The sequence below is a fragment of the Centrocercus urophasianus genome, unplaced genomic scaffold (assembly GCF_019232065.1).
Source record: "Centrocercus urophasianus isolate 14NV4802_14NV808 unplaced genomic scaffold, USGS_Curo_1.0 seq_62, whole genome shotgun sequence".
In the NCBI taxonomy this organism is placed as follows: domain Eukaryota; kingdom Metazoa; phylum Chordata; class Aves; order Galliformes; family Phasianidae; genus Centrocercus; species Centrocercus urophasianus.
In genome coordinates, this window is record NW_024885222.1 from 606,918 (window position 1) to 618,136 (window position 11,219).

The window sequence follows — 11,219 nt, forward strand, 5'->3', positions numbered from 1 at the left end:
AAAGTGTGGGGACGGTGCTGAACGTCCCTGAGCTCAATTAGTGAAACAAACCGTGCACAGAATTTGCTTGAATACAACTCAGAGGATTCTCGGCACGTTCTTCACCCCTTGCCTTTCTCGATTCAACACAACCCAAAGGAACCCAGGTTTATCACTGGCATCGGATTTCTCTCCCGGTTTTGCCCAAGACGGGGCTGTCACGAGCTCTGCTTTCTCACTCCGAGGGCGGCATCGGCCCCTGGAGGGGGTTGAGAAACACTGATCCAGTGGGAGACCGTGGGAACGGGACGCGTAGAGCCCGCGCTGTAGGCACGTACGTGTGGGTGATTCATGGCACTGCCCTGCGCCGGGCGCTCAGCCAACGGATCCGGCTGTAAGAAAATAAAATTCCTCTGACCGCAGTCTGTGCGGGCACCCAGGAGCTGGCGAACCTTCATAAAGAACTGCCTGACATACGAGCAGGTACTGATGTCCCTGACCTCGTGTGCTAAAGAGGCAGTGCTGATTCTCAGCTTCATCCTACTGCAAAATCACCTGCGCCCCTTTAAATCATCGCAGCACCGCATGTCTGCACTGCCAGCTCACCCGGCCTTCCCTGCTTGCTGCTCTCACTGCACTTCTTGCAGGCTGCGATGACTTTCTGGCACGTCTGCTCAGGGCAATAAGCTGACAGGGCACAGCAAAACGTGCTGCTCTGCCACAGCACTGCTCCTCCATCCTCAACTTCCAGAAGCCCAGTGTCCTCCTGCTGCTCTCGGTGTCTTCCGTCACTCTGAGGCACACAGAGGGGTCACACTGAGACCCCGGGAGGACAGAAGGGCAGGAGTGCCTGCGATACAGCATGGCGTGCTGCTATGTGTGTGCTGCCATGGATGGGCTAGAACCACGCTCACAAGTAAGGAGACATTTCTGAGTAATCAGGACAAGCAGTGCAACACTGCAATTCCTTTTGCTGCTCAGGGCTCTCCATTCTGTTTTCCTCCTAAAATTTCCTTTCCCAAACTTGCTTCCTTACCTTAAATTTATACCTTCCTTAAACACAGCTGTTATAATGCTGTTATATTGCACACAGTGAGCCTGCATCCATCATGCAGATCCACTTCAAAGGATTTATTTGCTACTCCTTGCAGTATGTGACAAAGTAAACAGAAGCTGCTGAAGAACTTCAGAAAACCCTGACTTAATCATGGCATCACAGCAGACAGAAGGGAGACGGCACTGGGATGAATTGATCCCGCAATGTGGAAGCAAATGCCAAATTAAGAATTCTTTCATTTTTCCTTTCTTTTTTTTCTTTTTCAATACAAAATCTGCGTTCATACCACTGGTGTGGCAGTGTATATTTATGAGAGCAGTAACAACAACAACGGTGACAGATACGTGTGTGGAGGAACAGAGCCACAGAACCGAAACCATCGGAAAAAAACTGGAGAAAAATGGAATTGCCCCAGCTTGGGGTGCTCAGAGCGGGGCCTGAGCGGGACTGACAGGAGGGAGGACAGCCCTGCAGGTTTCATTTGCACGCACTTTGTTAGGCATTAATCTGCATAATAAGCTTTAATTTTATGAGCACAAAATGTTGCAATTTGGATACTTATCTGGTCCTGCTATTAGTGCTCTGAGAAGAAAATTGCAGTGCGTGTTGGAACAGGACCTTCAGAGCAACCTTTGGCAAAAATAAACGTGCACACGCACTCCTGTGTGTTTGCTCCCGAGCTCCCAGAGCAATTCTTGTGCCCGTTTGAACACACAGATGGAATTTCCAATGTTCCATATTGCCTACAGATGTGTTCTGCTTCCTTCCCTTTTGTCCAGCAGCAGCACTGTGCTGCCAGCACAAAGCGAGCCGTGCTCAGAAGTGGCGCAGGAAGGGATGGCAGGGATGAGGGGGGCCCACCTGGATGGGAGCGGCGCTGGGGGAAAACGTCCTGCAGGCCGTGGAGCACCAACAGGCATCAGCTGTGAGGGCTGCATCCCAGGAGCTGCCCTGACCCTCTGCAAGGCACAGCGCAGAGCAGGAGCCCACAGCTCAGGCTCAGGGCACAGCGTGACTCCAGCCGTCCTGTGCCGGGTCCATCCAAATTCCTTCAGAAATCACTGTGATTTCAGAGAAATATTTTGAGATGAAGCGGGAATCGAGAGAGAACACTGAATCCCAAATGAATACAGATCGCTTCTTGCAAAAATTTCTGCTAAGAGTGATAGAGATTATTAATTAGATCGAGAGAATAAGCTGCAGCACTTGCCTGAGGCACGGCATCAACATGGCACTGTGTGCAGGGGAGATGTGTAAGTTTTCTGGCATGGAGACCCATAGAGAGCACACAGGTGAAGCCAGCAGCTGCAGCACACAGCAGCCACCACTTTGCTCACCCTGCAGCAGCTCCATCCTCGCTCTGAAGGGACACAGCCGTTTCTCCGATATGGATCAGGGAGGTTTGATGGAAAGGAAGACAAAGCTGAGTGTCAGGAATGTCAGCTGTAACTGAAACGTGACGTGCTGAGCACAGCACAGCGCTGTCAAAACACTCTGCAGGCTGAGCAATGCTGGCAGCTGTGGCCATAAATGTCTTTATTCTGGGCCGATTTGGAAACAGTGGTGTTACGCAGCACAGCGCAGGCTGCAGCACACATCTGCAACTTCAGTGTTTGAGACTTGAAGAGACAAACTGCATCTCCTGCGAGGTGGCTGTGACAGAAACAAAGCATCCCGGGGGGATGTTACAGCTCCAAACAACGCAGCAAGGCCCGAGAGCCAGCAGGTTTCCATAAACACTGACATCAAACTGGCAGCAAGAAGGAAATACAACGACATAATAGGGAACATCCTATCAGCATATGACTTAAAAGCTACGAAAACCTTCTGTTGGTGCTCCTCCTGTGTACACGTGTAGCAGTAAGAGCACAGAACGACAATGAAAGGCTGAGGCCATCTGAAGCCCTGCGGCTCCATGCCGTGGCTCCTTTCTCTCATTGCTTTTCTGCTGTTTTCCTAGCATACCATGAGATGTGCCCTCACCAGGAAAACCTTCAGGTATCGACAAGTCCCTGCAGTGAACAAGTACATAGGGAAAAAGGAGACATACAGAAAAAAGGGAGTACATGTAGAAAAAGGAGAAAACAGCGTAGATACTCAGGAAGGACATAAACAGATTAAGAGACTCTTTGGGCAAACGTTGCTCCTCTTGTTGCAGTAACTTTGGAACATTTTTTGCCCTTTATCACTAACAAACCCACCGAGCGCTCAGCCTGTCTGTGAAAAACCACCTCCAGCAGCAGTGATGGAAAGCTGACCACAGTGGGATCCGTGAGGAAGGGCCCCACTCACCACCCCGTCCCGACCCACACACAGAGCAACACAAAAACCAAATGCTTTTGTTTTGTGAAGGATGCCTTTCAACACCAGCGGGAGGACGTGGATCCCAGAAACTGTGTTTGGTGACACTGCCGTCCCCAGCTGCACATCCCACAGATACGATCGCATCATCAAGGCAACTGAAAGCTTTCATCATCTGTCAGCTATTGAGAGTATAAAATAGCAAGATAAGATCAGAGAGCTTTTGAAAGAGATTGCACAAGCAGCAATATAGCAACACCGACTGAAGCACAGTCCAAAGCACAGCATGATGCATCCAGGCAGAAAATACTAAATAATGTTTAATTTAATGTGAAAAAAAAAGGCCTGGAGAAGCAGCGGTAGAATTTGTAAAAGAATTATGCACATGGATACAGACAGCAGTGTGGAAAGCAGCCATGATCCATCTGCAGGGTCCCTCAGGGTGCTGCCGCTGTGCTCTGTGTCTGCATGGAGGAGCTGCAAAGCAGAATGCACAGCCATACAGAAGGGTGCATGTGAGAGCAGACAGCTGATGCTGAGGAACAGATCTGCACTCGAACCAAAACACTTAGCTTACACCCAGGGCAAAGATGAACCAGTCTAACACAAGCCGAACTTCTGCAGGTGACGGAGCTCACTACCAAAACTCCGCCAGCTCTGCGTGCCACAACGCTGAGAGCCTTTCAGCTTTGCTCTCACAATAATATTTTAAGCTGACTGATCTGTGCACTGTAACACACACAGTCCACGCAATTGCTCTGTTGTCTATAAGGTAAGGCACAATAGAGACAATGAGCTGTTCTACCTTAAACCTTACAGCTCTTCCCACACGGTGGTTAGCAGGTCATTGCCTGGCTTAATAAAGCTTCTAATTGAGCTGCAATTTACTTTGACTTTATAGAGTGATTAAAGCATCCTTAATCTTCATGTGATTTTAGATCAACATCTCTTTGGTGAAAAATAGCTTTTTTCCTTTGAGTTCTAGGAGAGCTGAGTCCTAGCTCAGTCCTGCGAGCTGGGCTAACATTTCCCACACAGGAAGGGTTTTGGCTTTTAAAAACGTGTGGCAGTGCACTGCAAGGAAGGCTGTCTCATACATAAAGATGTTTCCTGAGTGCTGGCAGGGATGCACCAGTTGGACAATCCCAGTAGTCAAGTCTTACTACAAAACTCTGACATTGCCACAAATAATAGTACTAGTAACAATAATAACAATAATGAAGCAGTGTCAGAGTCCTTAGTTGCACAAAGTAGGAAAGAGCAGAAGAGAAGAACAGCATCCAACAACGGCAGCTACAAAAACCTGAGCAAGGAACATAGATGAATAAAAAAATCAATAATTGTACAGCCTTAACATGAGAGATTCGGGCATCATCTTTCTTTCTCCCTGTACAGAGCTCCCACATGAGCACAACAGGACCCTGCTGAGGTGCTTTTTGCACTGTGAAGCAGACCTGGGCTGCAGGAGGCCACCGGTACCAGAAAAGCTAAATGCAAAGAATGCCACCCAAAGAAAGCACAGCGTTTGGTCTTGAACAATCACCATAAACTCAGCAGTGGGACAGATTGCCTGAGATATCAGCAGAAAAATATTGTTCAGCAAATTATTCTTGGCACAAACAACAAGGCCAGTAAATGCCCTGGGAGAAGGGAACTCCCTGATGGTGACACCCACTGTCAAAAGTATAAATAGAGAGTGCTGGGGATGAAAATTTACAGTCCTGAATCTTATCAGGCTGTGCACCTAAACTCGGGATTGTGGTTCGACTCCTGCCTGCTGCCAGTATGAGCTGTGGCACCAAATCCTCCTCCAGCACCACCAGGATCAGCAGCGGTGGTGGCGGATACGGCAGTGGTGGCGGCGGTGGAGGGGGCAGCGGCTGCGGCATCCGCAAGTCTGGCGGATACTCCTCGGTGTCCACCAGAAAATACACCTCCTCTGGAGGGAGCGGAGGCTTTTCTGGGAGAAGCTTTGGTGGAGGTGGAGGAGGCTCCAAGAGCAGCTATGGAGGGGGGTTCAGCAGCGGCAGCTGCGGAAGGATTGGCCGCAGCAGCTATAGTGGGAGAGTGAGCGGCGGCAGCTACGGAGGAGGAATAGGAGGGGGATATGGATCGTGTGGAGGTGGCTTTGCGGGCATGGGAGGGGGTTATGGAGGAGGCAGCTTTGGTGGTGGCTCTGGTGGATACAGCGGAGGATTCAGTGGCTTTGGGGGCAGCGGTGGCTTCGGTGGGGGCAGCTATGGTGGAGGCAGTTTTGGCGGAGCGGGGTTTGGTGAAGATTCTGGACTGCTCTCCACAAATGAAAAGCTGACCATGCAGAACCTTAATGACCGCCTGGCCTCCTACATGGATAAAGTACGAGGCTTGGAGGAAGAAAACGCTCACCTGGAACGTCTGATCAGGGAGTGGTACCAAAAGCAGGGTCCCACGGGTTCCAAGGACTACAGCCAATATTACCGAACAATTGAAGAACTGCAGAACCAGGTATGGTGTGATTTGGCAAACTTTGGGCAGGGTCTCATTAGAACTGCCTCACACTTGCTACAGCACAATTTTCCTGTTTGGGGTAACATATTCCTTTCTTTACTTGAGGCAGCATCAGACAGTTGTGACGACAAAGCCTGACTCTCAGCTTTCGTTCGCTCTGCTTGATGTGTGATGTTGCTCTGACACAGAAGCACCATTTGGTGCCCAGGGCTCCTTTCAATGCTGTGCTTTATTTGCTTCTCTCTCTCCTGAACAGGGCACAGAATCATTGTTTGCTTCTGTTGTGCTTCCAGTGGCCATCTAAATGGAACTGTGAATGCATAGGATGAGTTAACATGGGCCACAGCGTTCAGCCCCATTCCAGCTCTCAGCTGTTCCAGAGTCTCCTACTTTAATACTGATGCCAAAAGCAAGGCTAATATTTCCACTGTTCTGGAAGTATGGAGAGTTTATTTTGTTATTCTTCCCAACAAAGAATAGCACTTCTGATGGTTACCCATAAACTAAAATTGGCAGCTGAGGCACCAACCAGCGCTGATTCTACAGAAAGGCGCTGCCTTTAGCTGGAAACAATGAACTCCTCTCTCTGTGCAGCCTCTGTAGATTGGGCAAGCTTGTCTCAGAGATGCTCTGGAATGTGTTAATGCACAGGGATTTCTTCCCTCTGTTTGTGTGCCAGACTCATCAGACGGCTGGCTGACCAGCATCTGCCTTCTCCTTTGCAGATTGTTGGTGCAAACGTGGACCTGAACAGGATGCTTCTTGACATTGACAACACCAGGATGACTGTGGATGACTTCAGACTGAAGTAAGTCTTTTCCTCCTCGTCTCATGTTGTCTTTGGTCCCTTTCCTACCACAAGTTTGTATTGCCAGTCTTTGGGGGTACTGCAGTGTCTTGGCTCCAGCAGCAGAGCAGGCTGTTGGGAAGAGCACTGTGAGCAGGAATTTGTTTTTTGTTAGAATTTTGCTTCAGAGAAGTTGTTGATAAGTGCTGTTTATAGGAAATATTCTGTTTCTCCATATCTGCTTTATAGGTTTATAAACTTTATCAGAGAAATCCTACAGAGTGATTTTACTGAAATCAAACAATCCTACTGGAGAGGGAAAGAGAATCAGGTCCTTGCTTTTAAGAACAAACCAATGGGACCAGTGACCAAAGGCGTACTGAAGGGAACTGTGCCTAATGAAGAGAGCAGAGAGCTCTGGCAGCAGTTTTACTTTTTTTCTTGCCTGTGATTTAGGTATGAGACTGAGTACACTCTCCACCAGAGCGTGGCAAGTGATATTAATGGATTACGTCCACTTTTGGATCAACTGACTCTATCCAGATCGGACTTGGAGACCCAGTTTGAATCCCTGAAAGAGGAACTGATCTACCTTAAGAAGAACCATGAAGAGGTAAGTTTCTCTACACTTTAAAATAATAACTAACAAAAAATTATCACTCCAAGAATCTCCCGTGCATTTCTTCTGCTGGCAGCAATGAGATTTGGCTGCTGGGAGGATCTGTGGCCCTTCCTGTTCCTGTTTTTAAAGCTACAACATTTCTTCTCACCTTCAACCTTTCCAAGTTTTCTTTTCTTTCTCGTAGGAAATGAAAGGACTGCAAACACAATCTGGTGGTGATGTCAATGTTGAGGTCAATGCTACTCCTGGCACTAATTTGATGGAAAAATTAAATGAAATGCGTTCCGAATATGAGCGGCTTATTGAGAACAACCGAAGAGAGGTGGAAAGCTGGTATGAAACCAAGGTAAAGCATGAGATTCTTTGGGTCAGTAAATCTTTCACAAAGATTCTGTTTGCACACAGTAGGGCACAGGCAACTTATCAGGTATTATACAAGGGACTACTAAGTGATTCTGGGTATGGGAAGAAGTGGAATCCCTGTGTTCCAAGAGCAAGGTGAATGAAATGGGTTGGGTGTGGGTGAACAGAGTGGCCTGGGGGAAATCCACAGTCAGTCTACATAACATCTCTATTTATACATATTCCTTGCTTCCTAAATGCTTTTATGACAACACCACAATGTCTTCTTGCAATCAGAAGACTGCAAAGAAAGACCTGAGTTTTGTATGACAATTTTTCAGATGGAAGAAGTTAATCAACAAGTCCATTCAAGCGGCCAGGAGATACAGTCCAGCAACCAACAGATCTCTGAGCTGAGACGCGAATACCAAAGCCTGGAAATTGAGCTGCAGTCGCAACTCAGCATGGTAAGTAAAGGTGGCTGCTCCTGCTTCCCCTGTAACACAGGCTGCAGGCGCTCTCAGAATGAAAGGAGGTTGGTTACAACTAGCGTGTAACTGTGCAGACGGGGTGCTGGATTGTGTTAGCAAAAACACACCTCTCTGCTTTGTGCAGATCTCCCATTTTGTCACCATCACGAGTTCTGCTTGCCACGTTCCCACGAACACTGCACTGTTTCTTCCACTTGCAGGTAGACTCTTTGCAGTCCAACCTGGAGGACACAGAACGCCGCTACAACATGCAGCTGCAGCAGATCCAGGGCATGATTGGCCCCTTGGAGGAGGAGCTGGCCAGCATCCGCTGCGAGATGGAGAGCCAGAACCAGGAGTACAAGATGCTGCTGGGCATCAAGACCCGCCTGGAGCAGGAGATTGCTCAGTACCGGTCACTGCTTGAGGAAGGACAGCAAGACCTTGTGTATGTACCCTGACAAAAGGACGCAGCATTGTGCAAAAGCCCAAACAGTCGCAGAGACAGTCACAGTTTAGACTTGCAAAACAGGTTTTAAACTAAAATGAGGATAATCAGCCTCTTTAACCAATCACCTCCCAGGTTTGAGGTACAATGCATTTCTTGGCAAATCTATTCAGAACAGAAATTGTCTGAGAAAAATATCAGCACAGAAATTCTGAACTCCCGGCTTTGGGCTGGACAAGGGAAGCCACGCATGTGGCCTCGCTTTTACCCCAGTGCTGGAAAGGACCAGGAGTTCAGCAGATGGAAGTCACCTTGAAAAGGCCTGTATGGAGAAAAATTAAAGGTTTCAGTTGTGTTTTGATCTGTGTGGGCTTCCAAAAAGGAGAAGTACAGACAGGAGAAGTGCAAACTTGTGAGCAGTGCTTCTGAAAACAACAGCGCATCTGACTGACTTGTTATTCATGTTTTCTCTCTTCACAGAATCCCAGCAGGAGGAATAGGAGGAGGAATGGGAGGAGGAGGAATGGGAGGCGGCAGAATAGGTGGTGGTGGTTTCTCTGGAGGAGGAAGAGGAGGAAGTGGCAGCATGGGTGGTGGAATGGGAGGAGGAATAGGAGGAGGAAGCGGAGGAATAGGAGGGGGAAGCGGAGGAAGCTGCATCATTGGAGGAGGAGGAAGCGGAGGAGGAGGAAGGACCTCAGGAGGCGTCAGCAGTTCCCACTCCTACTCTTCATCTTCGCAGTCTCAGTCATGCAGGGGTGGTGGTGAAAGCCAAGGTGAGAACTCTTTCATGGGAACAGCTTCCCCAGTCCCATTCTTACTAATTGATCCGCTGTGCCAACATCCTCTCCTGCAGGCAAACAGTAGCAAGGATAAAAAAGCACTTCTGGAAAGTGCTAGATCCACTTTTATGACAACGTCTTTTGTATCCGTGTGCGAAGGACTGGTTCTGGTTAAGATACAGTTTCAGTTTTGGTTCGGTTTTGAGGATAATATTACCATGTCACGTAGTTAAAAACCTGGCTATAATTCTTTTCATACTGAGCTGAAGTTTTCCCTCACGCTTTTGGGAGAGCTTATGGCCATCTATCACATAACCAAGCTTCTTTGGTGCCACATGTGGTGCCTCAGAGATCAGCTGCCAGTGCTGAAGAAGTTAATGCTTTCTTTATCTCCAAACAGGTTATGGAAGAAAATCCTTTGACTAAGAACTGAGGATTCTACTGTGCAAGACCTGTCAAAGAGAAATCGGCCCAGCATCCCAGTATTCCTCAGGCTCCTGAGAAAGGAGATGCTCCTACCAGCTCCTTGCTGCTGCTGCTCTGCCCAAAGGGTCCGTCAGAGCCGCTCTGACAGGCCAGCTGCTGTGCGTGCCATGCGCTGCCTCTGCATAGAATGCTTGGTGGGCTCAATCACTTGAACTTGAACTGCTTGCTTTAAAGATTCAACCAGTTTGTTATTTGGTTGTTCTGTACGAGAAAAACGTCTCTAATAAAACTTCATTTCTGTCTGATGCAACCAGAATCCCGTGTCTATGATTTCTTTTTCCATTCTGCAAATGTAAACACTTAAGAAAACAGAAAGCCATGCCAACACTTGCCTCCAGGCAGAAAGGCTGACGATGCACTGCAACTGCTGCTAATGAAATTTAGAGTTAAGGCTGTGTTTCTGAGTACCTGGGGCAGATTATAATCTTCTTGGAGCATCCTCTGCTGTGCCTTTGTTTTTCACAGAGCACTTGGTAGTGCAGCTGAGCTCTGACACTCGGCTGCAGTTGTGTCAGTCAGACTGCAGAATGGCAGCATGGCTGATAAAAGCGGCCTCAAATGAGCGTCCTCCTGGGCCTGACAGGGAGACATGAGCCATCACAGAGCCAGGACTGTGAAACAAAAGCAAAGTTTCACTTTGTGGGTCAGAAATTCTTAGCTGGCACTCATCAGTTTCAACTGGAAATGCACAAATGTGGTCTGCTTTTGAACTGAAGGAAAAAAAGAGGAAGAGAGGGAATATAACTCACTTCACATAACTTTAAGAAGATCCCTTCAAGTTAGTATTCACAGCAGAATTTGCCTTCTAGTTGTGCCAAATGAAGAACACATGAAAGTAACCAGAGTGTTTATTTTTGGTTATAGGAAGATCTGACTGTGAGGGACATTGCCACAAACTCCTACACCCACATCCAGCCGTTACCTGCAGACGCCGCTGGCCGCAGACGCCAAGGCAGCCCCACAGCCCACACTCAGCCCCCTGCCTGCAGGCTGTGCTGCGGGAGCTGCGTCTGCACCTCCAGCTGAATGTGCTCCCTGTTTCTTCATATTCATTATTTCAAAGCAATTGCAGTACAGCTTTCTCAGCAATTGAGACAGTTTTGATCATCAAAACAAAGCCGGCTGGTTTTACTGCAGCCCACCCCCAGGATAAAGCCCACTTCCAGAGACTTGGCTGGAAAAACAATTTCTCCTGCATCCTAAAAAACTCCAAGATCGAAGGAAATGAAGCACAGAGTTGGGCCCCCAGAGCAGTTGTGCACATTTCAGGAATCTCAGGAATTTCTTCATGAAGCTTCAGAGGAGAGAGCGCTGCTAAAGCATGCAGATCGTAAGCCAGAGCTTTATTGCTTGTAATGAGAAGCAAGCACCAGAACACCTCAGAGCTGACTGAAAGACCCAGTCCATGGCACAGCCACCAGGCACTGCAAGCAGAAGCAGCTCAGGCCATGCAATCCT

General features: G+C 48.2%; 1 protein-coding gene across 1 annotated transcript; it reads left to right on the plus strand.

Annotated features, from left to right (window-relative positions):
- Window positions 1-5,073: 5,073 nt before the first annotated feature.
- LOC122169992 (keratin, type I cytoskeletal 13-like) lies at window positions 5,074-10,011 on the plus strand. Its single transcript, XM_042836557.1, has 8 exons — window positions 5,074-5,821; window positions 6,550-6,632; window positions 7,068-7,224; window positions 7,418-7,579; window positions 7,917-8,042; window positions 8,267-8,493; window positions 8,974-9,269; window positions 9,676-10,011. Exons 1-8 carry the CDS (start codon window positions 5,123-5,125, stop codon window positions 9,699-9,701), a joined length of 1,776 nt encoding a protein of 591 aa, XP_042692491.1. The 5' UTR covers window positions 5,074-5,122; the 3' UTR covers window positions 9,702-10,011.
- The last annotated feature ends 1,208 nt before the right edge of the window (window positions 10,012-11,219 follow it).